This window comes from Centruroides sculpturatus, unplaced genomic scaffold (assembly GCF_000671375.1).
Source record: "Centruroides sculpturatus isolate CEXI.00-Female unplaced genomic scaffold, Cexi_2.0 scaffold959, whole genome shotgun sequence".
Lineage (NCBI taxonomy): Eukaryota > Metazoa > Arthropoda > Arachnida > Scorpiones > Buthidae > Centruroides > Centruroides sculpturatus.
The window spans coordinates 30,242-52,932 of NW_019385195.1; the positions used below are offsets into that span (position 1 = coordinate 30,242).

General features: G+C 28.0%; 1 protein-coding gene and 1 long non-coding RNA gene across 3 annotated transcripts in view; one reads left to right on the top strand and one right to left on the bottom strand.

Annotated features, from left to right (window-relative positions):
- The first annotated feature begins 1,350 nt into the window (after positions 1-1,350).
- LOC111635994 lies at positions 1,351-3,527 on the top strand. The gene is made up of 4 exons (XR_002758470.1): positions 1,351-1,512; positions 1,580-1,673; positions 1,747-1,885; positions 2,522-3,527. It is a non-coding gene; the product is annotated as an uncharacterized LOC111635994 (long non-coding RNA).
- Positions 3,528-8,636: 5,109 nt separating this feature from the next.
- The window catches only part of LOC111635985 (cullin-4A-like), a 66,047-nt gene continuing 51,992 nt past the window's right edge, over positions 8,637-22,691 (bottom strand). Inside the window, exons 13-17 of one of the 2 annotated variants that reach the window (XM_023381136.1) lie at positions 20,944-21,049; positions 15,383-15,456; positions 13,330-13,428; positions 12,926-13,078; positions 8,637-9,100 (exon numbers count right to left, since the gene is read on the bottom strand). In XM_023381136.1, the coding sequence (XP_023236904.1) occupies positions 9,005-9,100; positions 12,926-13,078; positions 13,330-13,428; positions 15,383-15,456; positions 20,944-21,049 (528 nt within the window). In that variant the 3' untranslated portion in view covers positions 8,637-9,004. The remainder of the gene's footprint in view (positions 9,101-12,925; positions 13,079-13,329; positions 13,429-15,382; positions 15,457-20,943; positions 21,050-22,691) is intronic. The other variant, XM_023381135.1, reaches the window with a different exon arrangement.

A 22,691-nucleotide genomic window follows, 5' to 3' on the forward strand; every position in this document is an offset into this window, starting at 1 on the left:
GATTTGAATGTCGCAACTTTGTACTTGTGGAGGTTCTTCGAATACTATGACATACCTTAATGTCTCCGAGAACCAATTTTTATTGTTTTACAAACGTTTTTAACCTGATCTACAGGCCATCGTCAGGTATTTTGAATTCTCTGGAACGTTTTTTGTATTGGTTCCAGTTCGAACGTTTATATGGAAAAAAAATTCAAATTTTTTATAACTGTTTCGAACATCTCTTTGAAATATCAAATATATAAAAAAATGTAACAGATAGTATAAATATGTTAAATTGAACTAATTAAAATACATGGAATAAAATAAAATACAAATATATCAACACAATATACGTAATTATATCGACAGAGTGCGCGTTACGTATTATATTTTACTGCGTTATTTTTGATCACCGATAGTAATCTCGTGGCATCTTTATGGTTTAAACATTTACCAGTAAGATTGGATCTATATATTTCAAACTTCTCTACAGTCATTGCTAAAGACGGTGAGCGCACCGGTCTAACAATCCTAGCCTCATTCAACAACCGAACCCTCAGTTTGTGCTACTCTGGATAGTGCAGTAGTATAGTGCCCTTTATTTACATCGTATATATGCTCTTTTTAGCCTTTTGCTGAAATTCCTGGTGGTGACAACTATATTCTTTGTTCAAGCCTAATTGATCATTTTTATATGGTATCTTGTATAGCCCAGATTGTTCTTCCTTTTTGAACGTATCTTTGTCATTTCTAAGCAAATCATAAACCGTGGGAACCCTTTTATAACTTTGGTTACGGTATCCATGACTTACGTTATCCCCGTAGGATTTGTTTCACATTTCCGGCTGTTATGTTTATATAACAAGGAAAAAGTATTGGAATAGTATCAAATTTGATTCTCCGAGTTTTTATGCAAATCTTCATGTTTTGAGATCTGAACTCAAAAATGTCAAAAAATTCTAGCAACGAGTCGCATAATTTTTCTGGCAGTTATGGAATGTTCTCTCTCTTATAGCGGGGTTAATATTGAGGTTATTGCGTAGTCGCTTATTCTCCGAAGAGCCGGCCAAAGCTTTTTGCTCGATCATACGAAATTACTCGCGAAGAGCCGGAGGAAATTCGTATATGTCGACCCACTTCTCTCACTATCCGGTGAGAGAAGCGGGTCGCCATTGTAAACCTGGTTTGCTAAAATTAGGCCCTCATTGCCGACAAGGAGGAAAGAGTTTTAAAAAATTCATCTTAGATTATAATAAAAAATATCAAAGATATCAAGATAAATATTTATCTCAATATATATTTTTAAAAATGATATCAATTATTATAATTTTGAGCCAGTTTAAATATATTTACAATTTTAAAAAAACATAGGTCCTAATCCAGTAGACGGCGTTTCCCCAGAGTTTTTCGAATTTAAATTTTAACTTCTTAGAACAATTTTTTTTACGATTGGAAAGAATCGAACTTTACCAAGAAATATTTTAAAATATTAATAGAAAAATATGGAACTTTTAGTAGAAATGCTCAGATGTACGTTTCTTTATCGTAAATTTTGTTAATTTCGAATTAAAAACCGATTATTCTTTTTATTATTTAGTTTTAATGATTATACTAGTTGTATACACCGCAGTTGGTTATGGAAGTAAATTTGTCTGCACTTTCACATCGATCGTCTATCTCATTTACGCTTCGTAAGTTTTAATTGTAGAGTATTTACTTTCTCGAATTTCGTAGCTTCTCACGTAACAGAATATTTAAATGCAGGAAGAATGCGATTCAAAGAGGAACACTACGAGATACAAAAGTTATACTGACATATTGGGTGATATTTGGATTAATTCAACTGTTTGAAAATTTATTTGATGCCGTAATGACTTGTATTCTTTAATATTGGTTGATGAAGGTAAGCATCATTCTAAATTTTTTATATACAGAGGGGCCATTATTAAAGTTTTTATATTCAGAGCAGTCTGTAGCTGTAACCAATAAGTGAATTGACGCCAAAATTTGTATACCGACTAAGCAAAGGATGCGGAAAAGGATTTTTAAAAATGCTCAAAAATTTCAGCTCTGGGACGCTTTGGCATACGGTTTATCACGGAAACGTTGCAACATTGGCAGAGAAAGAATTGTATTACACTGTAAGTTAAAAACATCCCTGGAAAACATTTACGATCAGTTTTAGAACATACTGTTCATCGCATTCAAATTTTATACCTGAAGAACGGGACACACATTGAGTAACATTACTGACAGCAGTAAATAGCCTCTGCAGATGGCATGTCCCTTACCTTACGGAACAAATAAATGCATTTTTGGTTATTTTTAGTGTATTTTTCCTTTAATGTGCCCCGAACGGAAATTTTTGAACTAAAAATCTTTTTTGCAAAATCTCTTATCACATCCTTTCTATATGTATACAAATTTTGGTGTCAATCTGCTTATTGGTTACAGCTCTGAACAGAGAAACTTTAATTATGACCATTTTGTACCTCACGTCGAATTCTATTCGTTTCACATTCAAGAAATTATTTTTCAGATGTTATTCCTGATCTTCTGCTTCGCTGCAGTTTCTAATAATCTTTCATTATTTCTCTATTGAAACGTCTCGAGTGTACTGATGACAAGTATTTTAGAAGAGAAACGCAATGATTCTGATTTGGATAATGAACTCGTAACAAAATTCTCCAAAATGAAGATAGACAGCTGTAGAGAAGAAGATTATAGAGTTAAAACAATTGTATTTTATGAAAACGTTACATTTTTCCAATTTATTTGACGCTTAAAACGAATAAAATTAATATTATCCAAACTAGCAAAAATTTGGCAACTCTTCTAAGTCCATATTTGGTGATTTTTTCAATTATTCTATCTGGCAAACAGTGATTTTGACAAGCTATGTGACATATGGAGGATAACTGTTTAAATAAATAAATAAATAATAACACAAAAGTAAAATATAACTCGCATTTTTGACATTCCTATCATTTTTTTTCTTTTCGTTTCGTCCGGATGTGTCAAGTTGCCAGATTTGGCGACTTTGCGCCAAATTTGGCTACCCTATTTAGGCTACATAAATTTGGCTTGGCTACATATTATCTATCTATATATAAAAATGTGTGTGTGTGTGTGTGTCTTTCATGCATTACCACACCGTTTATTCGATTGCCGTGAAACTTTAGGAAGTTGTTAGAAGTTGTAATTTAGGGAGGCATTTCTTCTTTATTTATTAAGGTTTTTGATTGACTTGAAAGTTTCACGTAAGTATTTTCTCATTTCTATGTACATTAGAAAAGCTTTAAAGTTAATACAGTAGAGCATCGATTATCCGAATAACGATCCACCGAAAAAGCCTGGACATTTGACAATGGCATTTGGAACGTCAGAGGAATCATGCTCGACGTTCCAAACGTCATTGTCAAACCAAATCGTCAACCTAATCAATACAGCAAGACTAGGAGATGTAAATGAGCTGGATATTGAGGAGTTATTACTGCAGGTTTGTGGCGAGAGCCTTGCCAATGACGATCTTCAAAAACTGACAGAACAAGGAATTTATGTAGAACTTGAAAATAGCGATTCTCTTTAATCTCAAAAGACACTGTGGCCCGTTGGCCTTTTTCAAGTGCCAAAAAAAATAATACAAGATAAACGAACGAAAACAGCAGAGGAAAAAAAAACAAAAAATTCATTTTTGCGTTTTAATGCAAAAATGCATATACGCTGATTTACCTGTTATAACATTTCTACTTTGAAGAGGTTGTTTTTATGTTTGATTTAAATTTTTTCTTGTCAGTTATCTTAATGTAATAAATTTCAGTATTTTATCATTTGGAAAGCTGGAGCGGTTAGTCCTATTGAAAGTTTTATAGAGGGTTTTAAGAAGTTATAATTTTGACGATTACAGTATGCGATGATTTTCTATAATATTTAATTAAAAGATGACTGTTATTCGTTTTAAGCTTTATAAATTTAAATAAAGGGTTAAAGAAAAGAAATGTCTCGTTATTTACTTTTAAAATAAATAAATAAAACAAATTAGTGTCATTTTGACTCGCACCATCTCCGTTAAGGGTTAAAATTTCCTTTCTTTTGCACTTTTACACGATTTGAATATTTTAGCCTTTATGCAACATAAATGGCACACCACTTGACTAAAAAGGAAAATGGCAGTTGTGTATTCAATTTTCTTTCAATATGGCACCGCTATAGTTTAATTTAGTTCATTGACAGTAACACAGTTTTGAAGAACGTTAATAAGTATCAGAATAGTACTCAAATACAGATTGGATGATAGAAAACGTTTATTATGCATTATATAAATATAAATAAACTGGTAATTTTTTAATGTCATCGATAATCGTTGGAAAACATAAATGAAACATTTTTCGAATAGTAACATAAAGGCGTCTCAATGTTGACCGTTGACAAGTACGCAAAACTTACATAAACGACTGGAAAACAAGCACAATTTCAATTTGTACTCGGTTACTGTCATCTAGGGCCACTCCTAGAAATTAAAAATAAATGCATGCCATGCTAACCAAATCACATGTAAGAAAAAAATGTGAACATTTTTATTGATTACTTACTGGCCGGTTGAATGTGAATCTATTTCTAGAGTGAAACTGGAAGATTCATCTTATGAGATAGGCAAGTGTCTAATCATATTGCGTAAAGTGAAATAAATTCTAAAATGTATTAACTAATCTATAAAGTCCATTTGAATTCCTCAAATTACTTCTTAACTGTGATTATTTTTATAAAGTATTGGTTGGACCCCAATGAATGCAACAATAGGAACAAAACTTATTGCTGAAAGATTCACAGTAACCTGTAAAATAAGCGACATTAAATGCAAGGTCTACTAGCACAGCCACTGTCAGCCAAACAAAACACATGTAGCCAGACAGGTTTCTTAAAAATACAAAATAATATATTTTCATACTGCATATGCGAAATACATTTGTACTCGCTATGCTAGCAAACTCGTAATTAACACGTACGATGAAAAAACCTATGAAACTGCAGGAAATAAATGATTTCTATCGTTTTCTTACTGTGATGCATTGCGATGTCCAATCGGTGACCTCATTTAACGGTCATCTTCAATTTTGATCTTGATCCATGGCAGATGGCTGTCGTCTCTCTGTATTTTCTTTAGTTGGATCCACTGGTTAAAAAACGCTTGTGTATATATTAGTCTGGTGACTGTTGAAAGCGGCGATAAATGTTGGTACACTATTCTCTGGCAATCGAAGAAGATACCGTAATTCTGCTAACTGATGGAACAACTCTCCTTTAAAATGGGAGACGTTTCAATACTGTGTTGGTCTGTTTGCTGATCGAAGTGTTGCAGCTAGATATCATTACAGTAATAAATTGCATTGCTGTAATAGTTGTCAATTTGGTCGTGGGCAGGCAGGAAATACTGGCTGTTTTAGCGACCGAACAAAGTATTTTAATTCCACGAAATTTTCTAGATAAATGCATCGATAACAATTTAATTAAGTGACAATAATCCGTACTTTGTAAGAGCTATACTTTCACCACCAAAAAAAAATATCAATATTTGGATCAGTAATACAAAATTTTTTTTATAATAAATAAATCGAAGTTTTTTCATAAATCGCTCGCCATCAACATAGTTTTCGATTTATAATCACAAATTATATTGAATAAGTTAAATGGTAAATTATTCTCTTCAAAATATAAAAACTAATTTTATAAAATTAAAATTTAAAAAACACGGAATTAAGCACCACTTATTCATACTGTAAAGGTAACGTCAATTGGATTGCACGAGACAAATGGCACACTCCAAGGCAATTATACACTACTTGGGCATACTCAAATGCTAAGTTTGTAGTCTGTCCACAAAGACAAAGACAACTTCTTTCGTATGTCGACGATAAACATAATTTTAAAAAATATGCAATTCTCATAGAAGGAACATAGTTATTACGAAAAATGAAAAACTTATCCTGAGAGAGTGATGAAATAGCCAGAATGACCCACAAGAAACTAACCATTTTTATACATGATTATTATTTTAATTTTCTGATACAAATCGATTGCATTATCATAAAATCATACAAAATGTACCTTCACGATTGTAAAAAACCAAGTTCGAGTTATTTAACTCGAGTTTATGTAAGTCGAAGACTAACTGCATTGAGCCAGATGTGATGACTTCAGGCTGGTTTATCGCAATGCCTTCAAATGAGAAGTCAGAGATGTGATTCCAATTATCATATCCAAGAAATAGTTAGTTTGAATAATAAATTAAATAATTTAAAATATATTTCCAATAAAAAGAAACTAAAAAAAAATTTTCTATCAAATCTAGGAATTTTCTAAGTTATTTAAGAGCTCTTATCTGAAGATTCTCCCCTTTTCTAAGCAATTGTCACTGCTATTAATAAAAATTAATTTACACAAATTACGCATTTCGATAATCCATAATCTGCTTTTTCCTAATTACTATGGATAGCAGCATGCCACTGAAACTTTATGGTTACAATTTGTAAAAATGAGAGCAAAGAAATATCTCACAATCAGCCAAGAAGTTTTTGTAGTTGTAGTTTTATATTAATGATATTAATTGCTCTATTCACTTCAAATAAATGTCTTTTTTTATTACATTGACCAAAAAAGCTCACATAAAACAAAAAAAAGCTTAACTTATAACATTAATATAACATTGTTACTTCATCAAGAACATTAAATTTTAATAAGAAACGAGTTTTAAATAATTCATAACTACAGGAATTTTTGTCTCCACATTATAAATTGACCACACAATATGCCAATATGAACAAATATTGATAGATTAGTTAAACAACACTGCATTTCATCTGTCATTTTCAAATACTTTTAATGTTTACAGTATAGAATTTATTTTGGAATATGAAATATTCTAAATAAAATGAGACTATAAAAATATTTTTCTATATAAAAATAATTGCAAATTTATTACAATTTCCAAGCAAATAAAGTCTAATTTATAATAGTTTGCAATGAATTCAAATAGGAATAAAAACAATAAATCAGCCAACATCAAGATAACAGAACTCCATAATACATTAATTATGGTGTGGACGATTGAAAAAGTAATAATAAGTTTGCTAATGAAGCATATTCTATAACATTAAATTAATGTTTGAAAAGAACAAATTAATAATTTAAATACATATAATAGATTATTATTTTGATTATCTACATTTGGCTTGCTGTACACAATAAAATTGAGATGAGACTGACATTTAAACTTAAGAAATCTGAAGAACCAATATTAAGAATTAAAGATGTGTAACCATTATACTAAGATCAGAAACTACTGTATATTAAAATATATTCTTCAACTCGATTTTTCTTTAAAATCCAGAATCATTACAACCTTTTTCTTAAAAGGAGTTAAGTCAATTATTTAATTTTTTAAGTTATTTTGGGTTATTTAGAATCAACTTCAGAAAGCATAATACAATTCTATAAACTTTGTTAGTAATAGAAAAAATATTTCTACTATTATAGTTTATTAAATTGTAATAGACCTTCTGAAGCTGGATTTTGATGAATCTGAAAAATCCTTAAAAAATTAAATAATTGAATTGACTATTTGAAAAAGTTCATAATAATTCTGGTTTTTTGTCAGAAAAATTTTTAACTGCTCAAACACCAAGCTAATATTTAAACACCGGCATAAAATCGTGTTTAGATGATTGTATTTAAACTGCATATTAAATACAATCTCCTGAATATTTTATCAAGTTAATATTTTAAATAAACTAAAATCTATCTAATAACAGGATTATTATCCAATAAATGAACATTCTAAATATACTTTATTAGCGATACTGATTAATTCAATAGAATAATTTTAATTAGCATAAATAAAAAATAATGATCACAGTAGAATATAAAAAGGTTGGATGAAAACTTGCCTCCATCTGTACTAGTTTTGCTTATTATGAATTTTGTAATAAATGAAAGAAAATAATTCTTGAAATAAGACCTTTTACCTATATTTTACTTCTCCACGTGATCACCATCATTCTCTATGCATTTCTACCAACTGTATTTCTTAAAGATATCGTAGAAAAAGTCTACATATATATTTTTCATTCATGCCCAATAATCCTTTCCATTTCCTCATCAGAGTAATTCAAGTGACCATGAAAGTCTTATTTTTATTTTTTGAGAAAACATAAGAGTTGGAATGCCAAAATGAAAAAATGGAAAGAGCTGAGGACATGAATGTGGACAAAACAGTGTGGACTTCTTTCATGACAACTTTGAAAAACTTGTCCTTTGTAAGCACAAGAATTATGGAGAATAATAGTCATTATGCAGAGAGGTAAATCAGATAACAAAAAAACTCATTTCAAGAATAATTTTCATGATTCAGTTATTAAAGCAAAAATAATCAAGATGGAGGAAATACTTTTCATTCAATCCTCATAATAAAATAATTAAAAACAAAGATAAATAACAGTACATATACAAAGGAAGTATGATTAATATATGCATATTAAGCATGCTGCCCTTATATATAATATTGGATGTTCAGATTTTGAAAATAATCTATATCACAGAATTTTTCATTTTTGAAAAGAAATATTCAGATAAATAATGTATAATCTTAATCCACTCAACACATTAATTATTTGCTTTTATTTAAGTACTTACATCATCATATGTCTTTAAATTGTGACAAAGTGAAGGATTTAGGAAACAATTCAAATACAAAGTGTCACAATAGTTGATAATGCCAAGCATGATTAAATCTTGGTCAGTCTATTTTGCCAGATGGCAATAATAGAAAATGTCTGTTTAGTAATCCCACTTTTAGTGTCCAAAATGTTCCAGGGCCAAAAACAGAATGATTTAAGTCTCTTTTCTTTCCCTTGATCCACCACTAATTCCATCAGAGGTATAGAGAAAGGAAGTAAATATATCTGAAAACTAGATGTCTCTTTTAGGCCCCAACAACACACACTAGAACTAATTGAAAATAAATTTGTTATGCAACATAATGGTACTGATTGGGGTTATCCTTATCTCGTTCCAAATAGTCCCGATCAATAAGGCTCTCGATACGCTTTTTTAAATCTGCAGGCTATAAAAATAAAAAACATAATAAGAATAAATAACATCATGAAAAAATAATACTATGTTTATTTACATTTTATATTAATTTATTTTATTTTATTAGGATTGTATATTATTTCAAATGCTATTAACATTTAAAATTAAATATTCCAGTTGTTAAATATTTTCAAAAGGAATATACTGTAATTCAAAATTTCTGAAATATAGGTATTTAAAATGTTGTATTAAAATAATTCTTTATCATTAGTTTAAAATATCCCCCCATTTTATTAACATTAAATAAACACAGTTTCAAATACAGTAATACCTCAAACTTACGCAATAGGTGGGACCGAGTGATAACCGCGTAAGTTGGGGTATAATTTCGCAATTTGTGTAAAATTGAAGTCGGATGTATGTAAGCTAATAAATGTTCTCGTTAATCTGATCTTGTCTTCTCATTCGTTCACGGTTACAAGAAATCACCACATAGAGTCTCTCAGTCTCCGTAGATATAACAAACACAGAAATAAATAACATAAAATAAATTGTAGCTATGTGTCGATTCCGCGCGATACGTCCGAACATGTAAGCTGAACAATAGTGTGGGGGGAGTGAGTAATCAAGAGTTGCGTGGTGCTCAAACAAAAGACAAATCGATGAGATTTGAAAATCACATAACTCCGGGGTCGTGTAAGTCGAGGTATTACTGTATTATAGAAAGTAAAAATTTTAAAAATACAAAAAAGTTGTGTACAGTTGAACCTCTATCTCAAAATTAATTTTTTCCCCTGCATTTTTAGCCTGAATTCAATATTTTTTCCCCATGTTTATCTCATATAATCTTCTCCCAAAATTGCTATATCTCAAATTGTGGACTGAAGTGTCAGTTATAAATTCAAAGATCAGCAACTACATTTTGATAGATTAACTATAGTTTAAAAATATCCCTTGCAATACAGTACATAGTTGTCATAAACAAATAAACCACACTAAACTATTAGCCAATCAGAGTTTCCTCTAACTTGCTGAGTTTGGTGTGGTTTATTTGTTTACGGTAATGCAATACATGAGTGATCTGCTGAGGAGGAATGTCTCCCAGAAGGACTTTCTATGGGAAAGACCATGGCCATGACCAAACCCATGACCATACCAGTGTTCCAATGGTTTTATCCACTCGGCCAGCTGATGCTGAGTTTGACTTATGTCTTATTGGCTGAAAAATAGGTTTGTTTATTTTCAGGCATCAGTAACTAATGACAAACTATTTGTTAAAATATGTCAAAAATGTGTTATTTATACTTAATACAGGTATATACTGTACTTGCTATTGTATTAATAAAATACTGTATCTGCAATCAGACCTTATTATTTACTGTGTAGGAACTTCTGTATCTTGAAACCTGTTTATCTCAAATTTTTTACTAAAATGAATCTATCTGAATTTTTATAGATTCTTTTTTAAAAATTAATAAAATTAATTACTCATTCCTATGAGATTCAAGATAGACAGGTTCAACTGTACATCATAAACTGTATTTTGATCAATTTTAAATTTCAGATATTTTCAACTTCTTTATATGCAATCAATTTTCCAATGTATAATTTATTCTTTCACAATTGATTATATTTCTCATTGAGATCTTCAAATGTTTGTATTTTTAGCAAAACTCTGAATTTTACTTTTGTTATTTTTTATAATGCTGTATTGAGTTCATAAAAATAAAAATGAAATAATTAAGTCTTTCATTTATATTAATAATTTGTTTTTTTATCATCATTTTAAGGATGCACCGATTAATCGGTAATCGGCCGTATTGGCCACTTAGCCGATTAATCGGTATCGGCCATTTCCCCCGATTAATCGGTTTCGATAATCGGCCAATTTTACATTTTGGTATTTTTGTTAGAATGTTACGTACAATGCTAGTAATAAAAACTAATAAATTTCTGTTATATATTTATTATTTATTACATGACAATCTGAATATTAAAAAAATTTTACTAATCAAATTATTCCTTTCATCAATACATATTATAAGTATAACATAACGTATAATATAAAGTTTAAACTTTACATAAGAAAAAGTATTGAATAGGTTAAGAAGAAAAATTAAATTTTTATTTGTTTCATAAGTTTAAAGTTTAAATACAAAACAAATATAAAACAAATAAAAATTTAATATTTAAACTGTAAAACCCTTAAATTACAATTTAAGGGTTTTACAGTTTGTTTTTACAATGCAAAAACATGAGAATTTCATCATTTTCAGGGCATAACCTATTTTTTGCCGGCTCATAAATGTTACCTCCAATGCTGAAAACTTTTTCACTTTCAATGGAATAACATTACATTAATTAATTAATAAGAAAAACTGGTGGTGATAAAGAATTCGAAATGGTAAAAAAAAATTTTAAACTGGCAAACAGTTGGCGATATTTTTAAATTTTTCAGGAACAGGGATGGCATATCTTTTTGAGTTGATATGCCATATAGTAAGCATAATTATCTTTAAAAATGTGTGTGCATGCACACAAATGTGATGAACTTTTAGACTTTGAATAGTGATATATTTAAAGAAGTGAAATAAATATTAACTTTAAAATAAAAGTAAAGCTATTTGAAAAAAAAGAAGGGATAACTGAAAAAAGATAATGTATAATACAGTTTTGAATTATCATTATGTGTGAGATGATTTCTCCTAATGTGCCACTTTAAGGCATGAATGACACAGGTTTGCCACCTCTACTACAGAATATGCTGGTACAAGACTATTCAAAACTTTAACTATGTTTGCTTTACGATATATTGACTTACAGGTTTAATAAAAGAAAAATTTATAACTTGTGTTAAATTCATATCTGACTAAAAGTCAGTGTGTATTTTATGTTGACATCTGTGGCTATTTGTGAAATCATGCACTAGATGCAAAGTGACAAAACTGTCACAATGTAGCAATGATGATATGGATGCATCAGCAGAAAGTTTTGAAGTCTGTGAAACTTGTAAATTTCAGCTGTCTGAAAATTGAATTCTTTTATATTACATTATATATCTAAGATGGTTCATTTTTTAATGCTGCATGCCAAAATATATATAATTTATTTTTTTTAAAAATGTGTGATGATTTAGAGTTCCTACATGGTAAGTGAATATATTTGTACTAGACTAAAAGTGTGATGTGGATTGTTTAACAACAAAATCATTAGACCTTTCTTTTTTGCAGTAAACAAAGTTAATGTAAATGTTTATTTGGGTTGTTGGGCTTGTTTGTCTTTACACAACTTCAGGAATTGCAATTTCGTGTCATATTCCAGCATGGTGGTACCCCTCCTCATTGGGTTTGTATGTTGGTACCAAATCGAATGAAGTTTTCCTAGACAAATGACAGGGAGAAATGATTTTATCCTATGGTCTCACAAATTATTGAATATTACATACCTGGATTTTCTTGCAAGTCATATCAAAGATTGCATTGGCACACTAACAACGCAATTTAGTTGTTCTGTAAAACAAAACCACTAATGCCATCCAATCTGTCAGTACAGACATGCCCAATAATATAGGGCATAAGACTGAATATTTGTTGGATGTCTTCAGCTTCAACACCTTTTAAGATTCAATACACCTTTTCAAGAACACAGTAATAACTGTGTTCTTGAAAAGGTGTATTGAATCTTAAAAGCTATTTGAGTTGTTCTATTTCCATAAACTATATCATTTGAGGTTAATTATGTTTTCTGTTATGTTGTTTCAAAATGTGTACAGGACTTTGTGACTCCCAGTACATAAAAAAATCAACAGATTTAACTTCAATTTTTTATGCCAATTAACTAAAAATTTGATTATTACCTTAACAGGAAACTTCAGTTGATCATAAAGTTCTGTAATTAGCAAATTGTGTGTAAGAGCTTTACGCATTTTCATAATCCGTACAATGGCAGCATCAATTTGATACTGCCTATCTTGAAAAACACGCTCTTGAGTAGCAGTTTGCTCTTCTTGCTATATTAATACAATCAGAAATATTAATTTAAATACTTTTATTTAATATCTTATTTCAAATACTTAAAATATCTAAAAGCAATTTTAATTAAAAAATTTTTTAAATAATGCCCATTTTATTAGATTACTTTCCTTATAACTACTTTGTTTTAAATTCATAATATTGCAATATATTAAACTTTCATATAAATTTATTTAAAAAATTAAATATAAGTTGTATTTATTTTTAGAATTTCAAAAGCTCAACTTACAGTTTCTTTCATTTGAATTTGATTTATTTTTATTCTAAAACATATATGTTTAAATTCACTATTATATACAAATTTGTCTCCATCTTCAATATCTTTCCCCTAAAAAAATTGTTTATTGTTAATTATATAAAATTTTGGAATTAACAAATAAAGGTTATTAGAAATAAATTAAGTAAAATCAGTATTAAGTTTCAACATTTCACTCATTCTTTTCATTTGCAATAATAAAAACAAACAATATCGAAAATATGTTATTGTACTGCAAAAAGAGAGAAAACTGAAACTGCAATAGAGTATCATAATATTTTATCTCAACAGTATTTAGTTCATGCTAAAAAAGATATTTATTTGCAACATGATTTCAACATTTAAGAATCATACTGGTTTGCTATCTGCCTCAACAAATGATTATTTCACTAATTATTTATACATTTTTTTGTATATTCATTCTAGATTTAGACTAAGAGCATCTTTATCTCATTGTAATGAATACTTTGACAGGTCTGTTTTATAAATTTTTTTAATGGTCTGTTGTCTCTTGATAATTTAGTCCTAAGAATCCTTCTTTGTAAAACAAGAAATAATTCATGCATCACCCTCCTATTATAGGCTTAATGTATTAAAAATAATTTTTTTTTTCAGAGTTGGTTGTTCATAATTCATATCCTGTTCAACTTTTTTCCTGTGATATAGTATTTTAAGACCAGTTACAGTTGTTTGGCATATGGCATTCACAGTTAAAACCTCTATGTTATTTTTATTTTTAAAATAATTTTAATTGCTTTTAATTATCTTGTCCCATTCTGTATTTTATACTTGCTAATAATTTTAGTATTTAGCATTCTAAAACCTGAGAATAGCCTACTTTTTATTCTATCACTTTTATGCTATTTTTTTTTTAAATCACATTTTTAAATGATTGTTTTACTATCATTTATATCATACTGTTTTTATATTTTATTATGTATATATTATTAATTTGTTCATGCTTAATTTTTTAACTTTTGTTTTTACTTATGTGTAATGTAATTGTTTTTACTAGGGACCTTTTTTATTGTTGTGTATTTTGTTTCTGTTTATTTGTTTGAGATTGGCAGTAGCCAATCTCAAACAAAGTTTTTATGGACTAGTAATTACTCTAGTCCACAAAAACTTTATTGTTTATATTTAAATATAAAAAGATTATTTTCTAAAATTAATTAACACAATAGAAATATGGATTTTAATTAAAAATTCCACTGAGAAGGGGTTAAAATAGTCTTCAGAAATAATATGAAAATATATTCAATATTTATAAAGAATCTCCATTTTAATGAAGAACTGTTTTACAAATAGTTTGATCTCTACTTTCAAGATGAAAAGAATAAGCACACATCTATATCAATTAACTTTTGTCATTAGCCACAGAATAACAAATTAGTACTATACATGCCAAGATAAAATGGTATTTGCAATTCTGCATTAATCATATTATTGTCTTTTTACTTTTTAAGTAACTTTAAATTTAACTTATTACTTCAGTTTTCATTCATTAAGTAAGTGTATTAATTTAAAAATTTATTTTAATGTTAAAAATATAAATTATTAAAAAAATTAATAATTTTTAATAAAATGATTCAATTTAATAATTATTGTATATTTGCAAAGAAATTCCATAATTACATGTTGTTCTGTTATTGGGTATACTTGTTACATCATGCAAATTAGTCTTATGGAGAAATCAAATTTTCTTTATTGACTCTTATTAAATGATAAAAACTAGATATCTAAATTTATATTAATAAAAAAAATTGAATCATTATTCCATACATGTATATAAAACCACTAAACAGATAATTTTGTTTTATACAGTTCTGAATATAAAATTCTATTTTAGCTATTATTATAAACAAAATTTGAAAATCTTACACAAATTCAAATAGAAATGTTATATATGAGAAGAATTTAGTAATCAAATTAAGTTATTAAAAATTTTAAGCTAATTTGTACATTTTAAAGACATGCAGAAAGTAGTAATACATTTTAAAATATTTCTTAATAATGAAAGACATACCCTTGGATTCTTCTGTAATACTCTCACTTTACCACATGCTAAGGACTGAAGAGTTCTCCTTAATTCTCCATCCTCTGAAAAATTGATAATTTACTATTTAATAAAAATACAGCCAAATAATTATTTCTATATAAACACAAACTACATAGATAGTAAAATTTTAGAGACCTTTACTCTTCCAAAATTCTGATCATAAAAATTTCATTTTCACACAAAAAGTTTCTTGCAATGACATACCATATCAAATATAGATACTTTTTCACTCAATGAGTAAGTTCCATTCCTATGACTTTAACAACCATTCAGTGAATTGGTTGTTAAACAAAGAACTTAATTGTTTTTATTTATTCTGGATAATAAAAAGTTCTAAAGGAAACTCTAACTTCAAACTGTTTTAATTTGAATTTCTTACAAATTACAGAATATAAAAATACAATCAGAAAAAATTATAAAAATGAAGTACTAAAAAATTAAAGTTCATTCATAAAAAAAAAACATTTAAATTAATATTTTAGTCATCAAATCCTTGAAATGCACAATAAGGTACAAATTTATAAACAAAATATTTTGTCCTGGAAAATGCTTCATTATAGTGAATACTGCAAGAACTAGACAAATATTAAGAAAGGTGAGCTGGTTATAAGTCTGAGCAATCATTAAAGATAGGTCATTAAGTCATTGAGTGACTTAACATTTTCTCTTATTATACCAAATTGTGAATGCCTGTTCATTTCATGATTATATTCTGTTTAAAGATAATTCTGTAAAATAAAAATGAATTACTACTAGCTAAGTAGAATTTAAGATGCTTTCCACTGTTTACCTTTTTCTACAGAACATGACCATTTAAGTCTTAATTTTTATTTATTAATGTTAACACACTTTAAATTAATACCTTTTATACAGTTCAAATATATATTTTTCTAAAATTAAAATACAAATTTAAATATTTTAAGTACTTTTGTATAATTAGTATACAAAATTTTTTTATTTAACCTTTATGTACTTTATCATTTTATTTTTATTTCTATATTTTACATTTATAATTTTATATATCCACCCAATTATGTTTTTACACGGTAGATACATTCCCAACAAAAAAATCTCTAAGATACCACCTGTATGGTAAAATGAAAGATTGGTATTTGACCTTATAAACCAGTAGAAATAATACAATAAGCCAATTAATATAACAGAATGTGTTTAAGCAAAATATTTCATTTTAGTTAGTAAATCAGGAGAACAATTCTCTAACTTACTTATCAGCAAATTTAATAAATTTATATTATTTGTATAACTTTTATTTTCATTTTATTTTAATTCAAATTTTTCAATTAAATGCCAAAATACCACTAGCTGTTAACAGCAAATGCCATATAAAAACGATTCTGTATTAAAAAAAATTGGAAAAAATGCAATCATACAAACAAATCAAACTTCAAAATAAATTTTTTCTGACTACTTCAATCACAAGTTAAAATCAGAATGAAACATTGATTGTTGCTAAACATGTTCCAATAAGAAAGAAAATGAACAACTGTCTTAAAATTTACTTCAGCATGTATAGCAACTTAATTAATGCAAATTCTAAGAATTTTTCTTTTAAAAAAAAAGCAATTTTGTAGAAAAGGAAATATGAATATTTTTAAGAATTAAATTAAGAATTAAGAATTAAAGAATTCTTAAGAATTAAAATCAAATCGCAATTTTTAAAAACTCAATTTATTAAAACATGCAAGATCTAAACAAATCATGTAAAAAGCAAATTTATTTTTTCTAGCTGTGTTATATCAAACAGTGTAAAAAAACAAGATGTATTTTTTGTTCAGATATTCCTGTAACAGTTTCAGAATATTAAACTGTTTTGAGTACAATTCTAATTTCATCAATAAAATTGAATGAATTTTTCTGAAATGAATTTCTTTATCAGTCTAAACAGAATTTCTCAAATAAATATTACTTTTGTCCTATTATTTGTTATCAATTCATATGTCACATGCTTTAACTAGACAAATTATATAAACTCATAATGGTTATAAAAATGCAATAGACAAAGTTATGATATTACATTATATCAGCTATGAGCAATTTTTTCTTGATTCAGGCCATGTATAAACTTTGTAGGCTTCTGGTGTCTGCACGGATTTTATCTTAGAGCTGTAGGTTTTAAGCCTGCCAAGTATCAACATACTCCACAACCTCCTAGGTATTAAAATAATATATAGTTTATTCTCATCTTTTTATTGGCCAAGTTTACTTTAAATATTTTTTTTTGCCACAATTATCAGCTTAATTAGAGTTGGCATAAAGGCTTAATTAAACTCAAGGCAAAAAATGGGAAAATAAAATGACATTACAAATATTAGGACCTCATGAGCCATATTAAACATGTTTTTAATGGCATTCTCATTTAGATAAATGGATTTATTAGTCACATTTTTACAGTGTCCAAGAATAGAGCATATAGAAATTTATCTTCAAAGAAAAGTTGAAGTAATTAAAGAAGTGGAAAAGAACATAAAAAGAAAATTTGCTAACATAAAAAATTATAGAATACTATCAAACACTAGAATATTGTGGAAAATTAGTCTTTTGCTTTTTCTCATGTTCCAGGATTTTACAGAATACATGCATTTCAGGAAATCCCCAAAATTACACAATTTCTGTAAATCCATTGATTACATGCTGATTTTCTTTTTGATCTTAATTTTCAAAATATGAGATATGCTAGTTACAAATTATTCAAATTTAAACATGATTTGAATTAATTATATTTTTAAACACTTATTTAAATACAAATTTCAAGATTAATAATAGTGAGTACAAATTATGAATTAATTCAAAATTTAATCATGTTTGTATTATAATTTTGTTTGTTCTTGTTTTATTTTTTTAAATATATTTAAATCACTGCAAAAAAGTTTTTTAAAAAGTATTATCTTTAAAATATCATTTTTTAGGCTATTTAATTTTATCTTTATTATTTTCTGCGATTGGGAGGATGCAAGAAAATTGTAATATTGATCACAAAATAATTGGTTTTTAATTCATTGACTTTAATTGCACAAATGGATCAAAAGTAACTTTGATTTTTACTGACTATAAATTTTGTAAAAATCAATAAACTTTCTAATTTATGTATGAAAAATTACACCTCCTTCTGCATACTTATAAATCTGGACACTTTCCACATTGTCACCAAACTGTTACCATCCTAACTGGAGTTTATGTTTGATATTCCTATGTTATAGCATCATTATATCCAAACTGCAAATATCTGCCATTACCTAATGCCTTTGATATTAATTTTTTTGGTTATTTGTAAAATATTAATCATTTTGCTAACTATGCTTTTGACATCATCAATTGTAAAAACACTCACTTTATATTTTATATGTGGAAATCAATAATGGAACATAATTATGTACAGTATTTACATATATGAGGCCAAACAAGAAAGGGGTTAATCAAAAACAATTTTTTCTTCTTTTGCACAATGATTAAAATTAATTGTTGAATTCATTTATATTAATATAATGCATGTCAATATGCAGAATAAATCTGCTTAGGACAATTTACAAAATGTATTCAAATTAGGTGCAAATAAAAAAACAACTGTTCTTTCATACATTTATGATTTTCTTGAGATTATTTTTCATTACATAACATTAAATCTGATGCTGCTCCAGTTATCTTGGGGCATGCACATTTCTGCTGATATTGTCATCCTGAGCTATCTTAGAGCCTGTACATTTTTGCCTATATTGTCCCCAAATCTACAGGTTAATTAAGAGGTTAACACAATTGAAATTAGAAATGTAAAATTAACCTTGCTGCTGCGATGACCGCGTTATCGCGGGATCACGTGACCACCTATTATTAATGAGATGCTGATATCGCGAAATCGCATTTTTAATAAAAAAAATTGAACAATTCGCGTTATATTCGAGTTTTCTTGCGATTTTAGCTATGATTCGCTCTTTTGTAGGTCGATTGACTTTGTTTAAGCCAATAAGCGTTTTGTTACCACCCCTGGGCCATAAATATTTCGGGAAAAACACTCCCCTACTATTTACAGTAAATCTTCCAAGTTAACTAGACAGTTGTTGAAAACAATCAAAAGGAAACTCCTTCTAAAGTTTTATTGGGTATCTTCTGTCTTTGTTAACATTACTGTAACTAATCAGAGACTTGTGAAAGGAAAAATTGCCGCGAAAAGTCCCGCCTCCAACCTTCGAAGTAAAATGTAAACAATCACAATAAATTCGCTTTTTAAATCGTTTTTTTAGCTCTAATTAACTAATTTAACGTTTTAAGACATTAAATTAGCTAATTCGACAATATTTAATAGTATTAATATGTTTTTAAAACTATCTAGCAAGAGATATTCCCGGGAAGCTCCACCTCTCTATAGTAAGTCTATGGAAGACGTTCTTCCTGTTAATTGGCTTTAAAATTTTTGTTTCTACGCTTATTACGCTCTAATTGGTCATTTATATTATAACTGATTTAACTTTAACGAATGAGAGCTTTTTTCAGAACATGTAGTCTGGATTTTCCCGCGAAGAATCAATCCACGTGATTAAAGTTATTATGTAAACAAACGTTAAAAAATAGCTATATTCATTATTTTAAAGCGTAATTTTTCTAGTTTTCATGTTATTTGACTCTATTTAGACAAGAAGATATTTTATCAAAATCTTCCAGCTGAAAAATTTTCCGGGAAACTCATTACTTCCGGATATTGCGTAATCGCAGGAAAAAATTAACTAATCATTTATTATAGGTTATTATTATATAAAACGTTGAAAAAATATGTAAAAAGTGTCAAATATTCACTCTTATAAAAGTATGTTGATAATCTTTGACCTACAAATACCCGAGCCACTCCCCACTCCCCTCTCCCCGCAGGGTAATTAGAGACGTAGTGTAAATAATGGCAATAACTTCTCCCCCGCTTTAGCTAGAGAGCTGCGGTTTGTTTTGTTTAAAAGAAGACAGATGTGTCTAACGAACAGATGTACAAAGTTCAGCGAATCTCTGTAAATTAATTTTTTTTTCTATTGTTCGTGAACGTCGAAATTTTAATATTATTTTAAATTTGTATTAAACTAAAAATTAAACAATCGTAAACTGCAATATGTTTTTAATCAAACACAAAAAACAGATTAAATATAGCGCGATTTTGAAGCGAAATATCTCGATTTAAAAAATTATCCAAAAATTCAAAAAATGCGTTGCACGACGAATTCCATTCAATTTTTTTCTGTAGATAGTTCGCATGGACTAGGTTAAATAACTTTTTTCTGACAATTCATAAATACAATTATATTCTTTGATCTAAGATATAAACATTTATTCCAGATCTTGTTTCATCCATTAAACTGTGTAATAGTACTTATAATGTATTACATGATTTGCTGATGTTTATATTAAAAACTTAGCTTAAGTCTAAAATATTTTGATTAAATTACTTTATAGCTTTTGTTGATAGAATAAAAACTAGCAATAATGTGTATTAGTTTGCCAAAATAAAAGTAACTTATTTATGAATTACTTACCTATTGCAGTAGCTTGTTTAATTTCTTCAAAAACAAATTCATCTCCATCATTAAACATAAGAAGAACCAATGCTTGAAATAAAGATACCTGAAGTTCTTTGTTTCCCTAAAATATATTCAAATTTTAAGCATTAATTGTATTGAGTTTTAATTTAATTAAATTTGATTCTTAAAAAATATTTATTAACTTCTTATATTGGAGTTTTGACAAAAAATAGTATCTTATATGCATTTTGATTCTATGTGCTCTTCTAACCAGGAAGTTGAAGTTGAGAAGACAGAACTAATAGTAAATAATTTTTGAACAGATGCTATCATATGAATAAGCAAAAATAAATACAAAATATTAGATTGTTTGGAAAGTAGTTTCGTTTTTTTTTACCACTAGACAGATTAGTCATATTTTTCACACCATTTTCATTCTAAACTGTATTATCATTATATGTTTTGACAGCTAGCATTTTAAGGCTTATTTGTAAAAAATTTTGTTTGATTTTGTGCAATTGTTTATTTTTTGTGTTTTATCAAATATGGAAGATCAAAAGCAGCATTTTCGGCATATTTTGCTCTTTTATTACCGAAAAGATAAGAATGTTGTTCAAGCGAGAAAAGAATTGTGTGACATGTATGGAGAAGATGTATTGACAGAACGACAGTGCCAAAACTGGTTTACAAAATTTCATTCTGGCAATTTCAATATTGAAGTTGCACCACTTTCTGGATGGCCAGTTGACGCCAATGAAAACAAAATAAAGGTACTGATTGAAGCAAACTGCCAAATAACAACATGTGAAATCACCAAGAGATTAAATTTGTCAAATTAAACTGTTTATGATTACTTGAAACAAACTGGTTTCATTTCAAAGCTTGATATATGGGTTCCACATGTTCTTAAAGAGACTTTGGTGGGATTTTAAGGAAATTTTTTTTGGTGCTTTTATTAGACAATTTAACAATTGATTCGAAAGTGTACTGCCATCGAGTAAACAAATTGAGTAATATCATCAAACAGAAAAGGCGGCCAGAATTGATCAACAAAACAGGTGTAGTGTTTTACCACGATAATGTCAAATTTCACACAAGTTTGGTAACTTGTCAGAAACTGTTATAACTTAGATGGGATGTACTATCACACCAACCATATTTGCCTGATTGAGCATACTCAGATTATTACTTGTTCCGGTCTATACAATTTTTTTTTAACTGTAAGACATTTACTTGAAATGACAATGTCAAAAATCACTTGGATCAGTTTTTTGTAAGCAATGATTGAAACTTTTATGAATGTGAAATCATGCTACTACCAGAAACGATGACAACAGGTATTTGACCAAAATGGTCGAAATATAATTCAATAAAATATTTATTTATTATAAAAATATTTTTTTTTCCATGGAAAAAAATGAAATTACTTTCCAAACAACACAATATAAGACCAATGTTCTCTGACTAACACATTGAAAAATTCATATACAACCTTTAGGACAGTCATATATAAAAATAAACCAAATTGGGATAAAGAAGATTAGGTTAAAGATTCTTTCAAAAAGTTCATGGTCACCATCTTGATGCCAATCTTACAAACTCTTCTGGTTTTGTTGCAAATTATTTTAACATGGGTTCAAGAGATAAATCATATATTCCTTATTTATCTTTTTAAAATAAATTGTGGCTGAAGATTCACAGATTGTTAGCCTCAAGAAGTTCTCTTTGTAGTGCATCCTCTAAAAGCTCAATATTTTCCTACA